Below are 9,832 nucleotides of genomic sequence, written 5' to 3' on the forward strand. Positions count from 1 at the left end.
CAGAAAGACTGGCCAAATCAGGGTCCTGAGTCCCCAGGGTGGACAGAGAAGTGCTGGGAGTGGTCCCATCTAGCATTCGCTATAAATCAATACCTGCACCCCATCCTTCCATCAAAGTCACATTTGCTGTGACTCCCAGACACCTGCAGGACCTTTTCCAAGATATCTGCCTTTTTTTCCTTATACACCTGCAGACTGGGCTACAAATCGTCTCCTCGACTTAGCCCACTTGGGCAGCCACTCCAGGGGCTCAGGACCCTGGCTCTGCAGGTGCCTGTGACATCACCAGCTGCCCATAGTCCCCTGTGACCTCACTACCTAGACACCCAGGGAGCCCATGGCCACTTCCCCAACAGCACAAGTGGCAGAGGGCCCCAATGACCACCATACCCTCAGGAGAGGCCAGCACTCCCACATATGGTGATGTGGCCAACGGCAGGTCTACAGGCAGCCAGACAGCGGAGTCCCAAACTCAGGTCCTCGCAGGTGGACCGGAGGCCAGCTCAGCTGCACAGCAGCATGGAGGTCTGGACTCTGAAGAGCTAGTCACGTTCCAGAATGCATCAACCTGTGAGGGCACATCAGATCATGAAGACAGGTCAGCCCATGAGACATCAGCACGTAAGGGCTCATCATCCCATAAAGGCAGATCAGGTCATAAGGAGACACTAACCCATGAGGACATATCAGCCTATACAGACGCATCAGACCATGAGGACACACCAGCTCCTGAGGTCACATCAGCCCATGGGGTCCCGCTAGCTCCTAAGGACACGTCAGCCCATGAGGACATGCCAGTTTCTGAGTACATACCAGCTCCTGTGTACACATCAGACTATTCAGACATGACAGCTCCTGAGGTCCCACCAGCTTCTGAGTACGAGTCAGCCTATATGGACATGCCAGCTCCTAAGGACACATCGGCTCACAAGGACATGCCAGCTCCTAAGGACACATCAGCTCCTGTGTGCACATCAGACTATTCAGACACATCAGCCTATATGTACACGGCAGCTCCTGAGGTCCCACCAGCTCCTGAGGTCACATCAGCCCATGAGATCCCGCCAGCTCCTAAGGACACATTAGACCATTCATGCACGTCAGCTTATTCGGACATGTCAGCCTACACAGACACGCCAGCTCCTGAGGTCCCACCAGCTCCTCAGAACACGTCAGCCTATTCGGACATGTCAGCCTACACAGACACGCCAGCTCCTGAGGTCCCACCAGCTCCTCAGAACACGTCAGCCTATTTGGACATGTCAGCCTACACAGACACGCCAGCTCCTGAGGTCCCACCAGCTCCTCAGAACACGCCAGCCTATTCGGACATGTCAGCCTACACGGACACGCCAGCTCCTGAGGTCCCACCAGCTCCTCAGAACACGTCAGCCTATTCAGACATGTCAGCCTACAAGGACACGCCAGCTCCTGAGGTCCCACCAGCTCCTCAGAACACGTCAGCCTATTCAGACATGTCAGCCTACATGGACGCGCCAGCTCCTAAGGACACATCAGCCCATGAGGACAAGGATGAGCATGAAGCTGCTGCAGGACTCAGCCAGCAGCTGGAGGCCCTGCCTGTCCCAGACACGCTGCAGCTGCCCCTGAGTCTCCAGAACCTGGGGCAGGACAGGTTGGGGCAAGATTCCAGGCAGGGGTCTGAGACTTTGAGACATGACTCCCTAGTTAAGGAGGAGACACATGCAGGGGGTGTCCTGGACAGTGAGCCAGACTTAGCTACCCCAAGTGCTGAGGCACTGTCACCCCAGAATATAGAGGCCCAGTCCACTGGGAGCATGGGCGACACCCACAAGCAGGTTGACACTGAGGCTGCCGGCACCCCTGAGGCCCTTGGGGAGAAAACTGCCCCCGATGCTGAAGTTCTGCCATCAGATGAACCCCAGGGAGTGCCAGAGGGGGAGGCTGCCTCAGGAGACCAGCAGGCTCCACCCTGCCCCCACTCCCCAGGGGGCAGCGCCCCTGGCTCACCTGTCCCCCACATGGTGGCCCTGCACAGAAGGTCCATGGACTCCAGCCTGGACCTGGCCAACGAGGAGAACGACTACATGCGCTCCATGACCAGCCTGCTGGGCGGAGGCGAGGGCGCCATCAGCTCCCTGACCGACATCCTGGTGTGGTCCGAGTCCGGCATAGGTATGGCCACGGGCCTCCTGGCCTCTGACCACAGCCATGTCACGGACATGCTGCACAGAACGGGGCCCAGCCTGCGCTCAGTCTCCAGCATCCTGGGCCATGTCCGTGCAGCCTTCTCCTCCCGCCTGGTCGGGGGGACTGGCTCAGCCCTGCACTCCGTCACCCACATGCTGGAGGCAGTAGAGCGCAGAACGATGGAGGGCATCCGCTCGGCCGTGCGCTACCTGACCAGCCACCTCACCCCACGCCGGGCCCGGGCCTACCCCAGCGGGGAATAGAGGCCTCACAGGACCCCCCAAAGGCCTGACTCAACAGCTTCCCGAGACCCTTGGGCCCTTGGGCCCTGCTCCCTTTCCCACCCCTGGCCTGGCTGGCTCTCCCCAGACCAGGCAATAAACTACCAGCGAGCGTTTATTTTCTAAGCGCCAGCCTCATCCCTGGTCCGTGCGGTGGGCACAGGGTGGGGTGCGGGAGGAGGCGAAGGTGTTTGGAAGCAGAAAGGAGGCACTGTTCAGGGTCTGAGGGCAGAAGGAGAATTGAGCATGGCTGGGGATTCAGGCACAGAGGACTCAGATCTGCAGAAATCTTTCCAGGATCAACCCCCAGCCAAGCAAGCACAACCCAAAGGACACTGGCCCTTCCCAGGCCTACTGGCCCAGCAGGCTCCGGCCACGCCGCTGAGGGTCTCAGAGCCTGGGGTCAAGAGCACACAGCCAGATTGATATGGGTTCAAACCCTATTGCTCACCCACACACACCTCCCCACCCCTCACCCCAGCTTCTGACTCACCTGTTGAAGGGATTACCAGTCTACAGGGGGTACCGGCTCAGGGACTAATGCAGGTTGTCTGGAACTCTCGAGCTCGCACACCGCAGCTGCCGTTACCATTACCCTGCAGCCAGGAAACCACACCAAACCGTCCCGAACCTAAGGGGTTCCTGAGATTTTGAGATGGAAAAGAGAAAAACCCCAGACACACCAGGACGAGTTGGCGGCCTCAGACCTAGGTAGGCCTCTTTACACGGTTGTTACTTTTGCCTGTGACTCTGTCCCCCCTGAAAGGGAGCCACTGCTTGGAAAGCCACCAGCTGCCCTCCAGCTGGACACAGTGCCCAGTCCTGAGGCTCGGGGAGTGAAGCTCCAAATCTCGCCCTGGCAGAGCCCCTGACACAGGTGGCACCCCGTCCGTCTTAATGCCGCAGCCCCATACATGGATTCACTCATTTATCCATCCCTCCTCCCCAGCAGCCTCCAAACGGGAGCCCGTGACCAAAATCAGCCCGCTGTTGGGTCTGTTCACTCTACATCATGTTTTTCAAATTGTAAATTAAAGGCTAACTTTTAAAAATGGGGATAAGGTCCTCCCTAGTGGCGCAAGGGGTTAAGTGTTAGCACTATGAAGCAATGTGCAATTATTGCAGCATGAGTTCGATCCCCGGGCAGGGAGCTACCCACATGGCGCGGCAGACCTCTCCTGTCTCGCCCACTGCTCCTGTCAGCAGTTTATTTCAGTCAGTCTGCCTGTTCTGCTCCCCACTCTGTCTCTGGTGAATCCTCTCACCCCCTGTACCTCTGGCCTGTACCTCAGTTCTTGAATGTATAAATAAGTAAATAAATAAATAAATCTTTAAAAAAAGAGAGAGAGAGAGCTGGTGTCCCCCCACCCCGAGGCAAGAACAAGGCAGGTGTGATGGGTGCTGTGGGACAAGGGTGCTGCCAGACACCTCAACATGAGAGGAGCCCAGGCAGAGAATGGGTGATAGACAGTAAACTGTGCTCACACATGCTTCCAACAAATATTTTCTGAACCAGCCACTAAATGCCAGGCACTCCTCGAGACAGACCACAAAAGTGAGCAGAAGACTGGGACAGGCAGAGCAAGGGCAGACGGGACGCGCAAGGGGGATCACCAGGTAGCACAAGTGCCAAGTGAGGGTTGACCCGGAGCTCTGTCTGCCCTTCCAGCCCGGCCCCCTGTTCTGGCTCCATTCTCAGGTGGCCCAGTCACCTTCCTGGAAAGAGAGACGCCCTTGTTCCCACTGGCTCTGGCAGGAAAGTCCCCGGGGAGGATGCTGCCGGGCCTGGCTTAGCTCCCATGCTCTGTCCTGAACCCACCACTGAGGCCACAGCAATGTAATGCCTGGTTACCTGGTCTGGGCCTCATGCCTGCTCTGGGGCCAGCAGCAGCCCAACATTGGGAGTCACCACAGGATGTGCTGCTGGACCAGCACCATCTTGTCAAGGCCCGTAGAATTTGGTGGAACATGACCTTGGTGTCCAGTCCACGTAGGGAATCCCAGCCCCACTGGCTGCTGCTCTCATCACCCTGTGCATCACTTTCCTCACCTGTAAAATGACAACAGACTTTACCTGTGGCATCAGGCTACTGTGAGGATTCGGAGAGTCGAACACTTAAAACAGCCTGGCACATCGTTGGATGTTAGCCGTGATGGTTATTAGCACAGAAGCTTTCCAGGGGGCCACGGGACTAGCTCCCTGCTTTCTCCCAGCCTTCCCCTTGCTGTGGGGTCACAGATGTGTTGGCAGATCTGCCTGGCGACACATCTTCTATGCAGGTGGGATGCCCCCCATACCCCCAGGCGTAGAGGCACCAGCGCGCCTGGGGAGGAGGTCAGGGCAGCATTGGGCTGAGGAGTCTGTGGCAGTGAGAGGACGAAGCTTTGGATCAGACAGCTAGTGCAGAAGAGGCCTCAGGCAGGAGTCCGGAAAGGCCCCAACTCACGGGAAGAGGAAGCTGTTTATCAGACACGGAGTCAGCAAGCAGGAGAGATCCAGGCCACCCAGGCTCACGGGCCACTGGACCAGAGAGCTGACAACCGGACACTGTGGGGAGAGGTAGGACAGCGGTGGTGTGTAAGGGATAAAGAATGAGCATAGTCAGAACAGCCGGGAGGCTGTGTGGAGGGTGCCCTTTGTTACGGAGAGCCGCGACATGACAGAGCACTAAATTCACCCCTCCGGCACCGGGGACCTGGTCCGGCTAAGGTTAACGCCCAACAACCAGCCTTTCTCTAGGACCCTCAACCAACTTTTCAGATGTGTCCTGCACAGAGATGGGCCAGGAACCAAGGATCCTGGCTTCCACAAACTTTTGGGCTGGGCCAGGAGCAGGGGGAGGGCGAGGCACTTAACATAAGTCTAGCAGGGGTGACTAAGAGAAGGACAAGTCCTGGCAGATGACAGAAGGCACAGTGGCCTCCGCCCTGTGGTTCTGTAGACACTGAGATGGGCCCTAAGGCCCCTGCCATGAAGCACTTGTTGCCCATGTACAAGTACAGGGGCCGACCAAGGTGGAGAGAGCCCGAGGCGGGCCCTGGGACAGCCTGACTCAGTGACAGGAAATTCCTGAGGCACTTTTGTCCAACCAGAGGCTTTTTTGTTCCATCTAAGATGGGTGTGTATGTGTGTGTGTGTGTGTGTGTGTGTGTGTGTGTTGAGGGCTGGGGGAGGCTACACATCCAAACAACAGAAAAAAATTGCCTTTTTTTAAGAATCCTTGTTGTAAGGCTTTACACATTTGAGATCATTTATGGTTAACAAAAAACCTGAGTCTTTGAAAATGGTTTTTGTTGTTGTTTTGTGAAGACAACGTTCTGGTTTAGCCCATGGTCACTTGGCGAGCTGGTTAATGTGCCGGTGTGATATGGTCAAGGGGATGGGTTTGGCTGAGGAGGCAGGAGACTGCCCCCAGAGGGAAAGAGATAAATAGTAAAGGTAAAGTAAGGTTTTAGGTGCGTGTTTAAATATTTAAATGAAGACTGACTCCCTTCTGAGGAAGTCCTATTCCTTAGGTCACCCAGATCCTCAACTTGGAGTCCCTAAGAATGGGGCGAGAAGGCGCCTGTGCTGGCGTCCCTCTGCTGGAGAGAAGGCACCACTGCCCTGCCCCAGAAGGGCCCAAGACCGCAGTCCAGCCAAGCAAGGACACTGGGGGCTTGAGGGACAACTGTGACAGAAGTGGGGGTTAAAACTGTCTCTACTCACAATACTACTCACACCAAATACGTGCGTTTTTCGAGCGAAACAATTCTCCAAGTCTCTGGGCACACCTCCCGGGTGTCCTACAATTCAATTCTGACACTAACCACTCAGAGTCAGCGCAGACCCCACAGTTTAAGGGCTGAGCCCCACAAGACTGCCCCCATTCAGACATGCAAATAGTGGGTCCTCAGGTCACCCACACTTCAAATCAGAGGTCCCTACAACTCCTTCCTCAGATAACTTGCTGTATAACGACACACAGAACTGAGGGAAATACTTTACTAGTACTGGTTTATCATAAAGGATACAAATGATCAGTCAGAAGAAGAGGTAACACAGGCAAGGTCTGCCAGGCCCTGGGCATGGGAACTTGTCCCCTGGAGTTGGGGTGCACCCCTCTCCCCGCCCAGGAATGCCTTCCCCAACCTGGAAAGAACTGAGGGGAACAACTGAACCCTGTTGTTTATGTTCCCCACACCAACAAGCAATTCTTGGGCTCCAGGAGGGTGTCCGAGAATTCAGCTCAATTCTGACACTGTCTCCCCAGAAATAGCATCAGACTCCATAGATTAAGGGCTCAGTCTCCAAAGACCATCTTCCCTTTCAGATGGGGCTGCCAGCCCATACATAATTCTAACCAACCAACTATAGATCAGGGGCCCCCACGACCCCCTCCTCAGACTTAAGTTGCCTGTCCTGGATTATCTGTGTTTCTAGCTGCCTGGCTATCAGTCAAAAGTTCCCATGACACCCACATCAGATTCGATTAAATTGCTAGAACAGGAAGCCCATTCACTCACTAGACTTACTTATTACAAAGAACACTGTTGATAGAAGTCAGCAGGACAAGGACATGTATAGGGAAAGGCATGGAGCTTCTAGGCCCCCTCCAGTCACCCCATGCGCCCCCAAATCTTCCTACCCACCTACCTGGGAGCTCCCCTATAGGCTTTTTTGGAGGCTTCATTACATAGCCACAAGTGATTAAATCACTGGCCACTGGCAATTGAATTCCACCTGAAAGCTCTCCCTGGAAATGTCCCACCCTCTATTCTAGTTGGGTTCCCTAGCAACCAGCCCCCTCCACCCCCCCACCCCCGCCAGGTGTTTTCCAAAAGTTATCTTCATTAACATAGATCCTTCTAGAAAACAAGACACCCATTTAAACTTTTATGGTTCTGAAGGTTTCTCAGAAACTGAGGATAAGAGACCAAATATTATGATAAAAGATGCCTTTATTGCTCTAAAGACTCAGGAAATTCCAAGTTCTGGAGCACTGTGGATGAAAACCAAGTAAGTATATGAAACAGAGCTTGGCTATCAAATAACCAATATATATTTCCTGTAAATCGCAGTATCCGCATTGACAGATGTCATTTTTCCCTCTTCCATGGGACAGTCTGCGTTGTCTGGGTATTTATTGATCAGGAGTCTCCTAATTGGAAGTTCTGAACATTCTGTATGTAAACTCTCCTGGAAAGGACTCCTTCCCGCTCGACCAGACAGGAGAGCAAGGCCGTCTGAGCAAACTGAAGTCTGAAACATCCGTACAAACCTCATGCCTGCGGATAAGGCCACTCTTTTCACCTCCATTGACCACCCAGGAGCCAGGTAAAGACGAGGGGCCTGGGCCTCCCTGGTGGCACAAGGGGTTAAGTCTCAGCACTATAAAGTTACTGGGAGTTCGAGCCCTGTCCAGGGAGCTGACCCACACAAGGCATAGCAGACCTCTCCTGTCTCGCCTGCTGCTCCCCTCAGTAGTGTATTTCAGTCAATACGCCTGTTCTGCTCCCCACTCTGGTGAATCCTCTCATAACTCTTCCCTCCCCAACCCCACCCACCTCTGGCCTACACCCCAGCTCTTGTATGCATAAATAAATAAATCTTTTAAAAACAAAAACAAAAAAACAAAGGGAAGGGCAGGCCTCCCCAAGATATTTAGAACAGGCCATCCCAAGATCTGCCACTTTGGAGCAAGGATTTTTCCAAGCTGAGGTGAATCGACACTGCAGTTTCACCAGCACAAGCGGCTGGCACACCCTCAGCCACTCCCCTTCCAGAAAGGGGAAGGTGAGACCTGAGGCAGCTTGTCCCCTCCTGGCTCTCCTAAGGTCCCTCAATGCCCCAAACTCCCTCCCCACTGCACCTGAAGGCTCCCCGACAGATAAAAGCTGTCTGTCCCACAAAAGGAGGCCAGGGCTCCAGATATCAGTATTTGTCCAGGGCCACACAAAGCCCCGTCCTGGGCGCTGAGCCCTGGGGTGTTTCCACCCAGGACACATGAGCTTGTCTGAATGTTCTGCCCACAATCAGAACTTGCTTTAGCCAGATGCCTTAGGAAGATCTGAGGCTTTACATGTATGCTCTCCAATCCCACAGATTAGAAAATGTTCCTTTGCATCTCTGAATTTTTTTTAAAGATTTATTTTTCTATGCACACAAGGGTGGGGGTACAGGCCAGAGGCACGGGAGGGTGAGAGGATTCACCAGAGACAGTGGGGAACAGAACATGCAGATTGACTGAAATACACTGCTGAGGGGAGCAGCAGGGAGACAGGAGAGGTCTGCCGCACCATGTGGGTAGCTCCCTGGCCAGGGATCAAACTCGTGCTGCAGAGGCTGTGGACAGCTTCATAGGTTGCGTCTTAACCCCTTGCGCCACCAGGAGGCCCTGCATCTCTGAATTTTAAATAGCAACCAATGAGGAAATAGGATTCCCCTAAAACACCTGGTCTTGCCTGCATTTTATTAATCTTTGTCTCAATATGGTTTTGGGGAAGGAAAATCACCTCCCCAGATGGCCTCCACCACTTTGGGCTTGAACAAGACAAGCAAAGACCTCTAACAAGAGGAGGTGGTTATGTTGCAGAAATAAATTCTAGCCTTTTACCCAGGCAGGGGAAGAACAAGCGGTACTTCAGAAATGGTGAGGCCAGGAGAAGCTTTATTACTCACGCATGAGGTCTCAGACCTGGGTAGGCCGGTAAGGTCTGAGCACCGGTCTAGAGACAAAGAGTCTCTTTTATACAAAACCACTGGTGAAGGTGGTGAGTGAGCACACAAATTCTTGACACAGGAAAAGGGGCAGGACTCAGATCTCGGAGGATGGCCTGGGAGATCAATCAGCCTAGCAGGCTGCCAGACCTTGCTTAGATATGCTTATTAAGGAAGCAAACTTGTTATTTACTTTACATTTCCAGGTCTATGACTCTTTAAAGGGAAACATTTCCTCTTCTTAGCAGTTCCCTTTCAGTTACAAGACCCTTCACCCAAAATGGTCCTCAGGGGCAGGACAGGGTAAGACCGGGCGGCAGGCTGCTGCTGCCCGCGTTTCTGGGCCGTGTCCCCCGCCTCCGAGTCTTTCTCCTCCCCAAGGTGCGAAGGGGCAACGGAGCAGGTGAGAACAAGGCCCACGCCCCAGGCCCCCCAGGTGCTGGGCGGCGGCCACAGTCTGGCCAGACCATAGCACGGGCGTCGCAGCGCGGGTGCCTGCCGGGGAGGCCAGGAGCGCAGGGGGGAGCCGGGCCTGGGAGCCCGGGCCGAGCAGGCCCCGCGTCTCCGCCCCCGGGGCAGGTGGCCAAGGGCGGAGATTCCCGGGCGGCCGTCGGGGAGGGAATGGAAACGCCGTGCTGCCACCTGTCCTGGCCACCCGAGCAGGAGCCCAAGTTGGCGC

The 9,832-nt window shown here is 54.7% G+C and overlaps 1 protein-coding gene across 1 annotated transcript; it reads left to right on the forward strand.

Moving 5' to 3' along the window:
• Positions 1-340: 340 nt before the first annotated feature.
• TEX44 (testis expressed 44) lies at positions 341-2,562 on the forward strand. Its single transcript, XM_037524224.1, has one exon. The coding sequence runs from the start codon at positions 378-380 to the stop codon at positions 2,433-2,435; it is 2,058 nt and encodes a 685-aa protein (XP_037380121.1). The 5' UTR covers positions 341-377; the 3' UTR covers positions 2,436-2,562.
• The last annotated feature ends 7,270 nt before the right edge of the window (positions 2,563-9,832 follow it).

Source organism: Talpa occidentalis, unplaced genomic scaffold (assembly GCF_014898055.3).
Source record: "Talpa occidentalis isolate TD23 unplaced genomic scaffold, MPIMG_talOcc4v2.1 talOcc4.3, whole genome shotgun sequence".
Taxonomy (NCBI): domain Eukaryota; kingdom Metazoa; phylum Chordata; class Mammalia; order Eulipotyphla; family Talpidae; genus Talpa; species Talpa occidentalis.

What these genes read in the sequence shown, in the direction of transcription:
- TEX44 (XM_037524224.1), top strand. Translation starts at nt 378, where the DNA reads ATGACCACCATACCCTCAGGAGAGGCCAGCACTCCCACATATGGTGAT.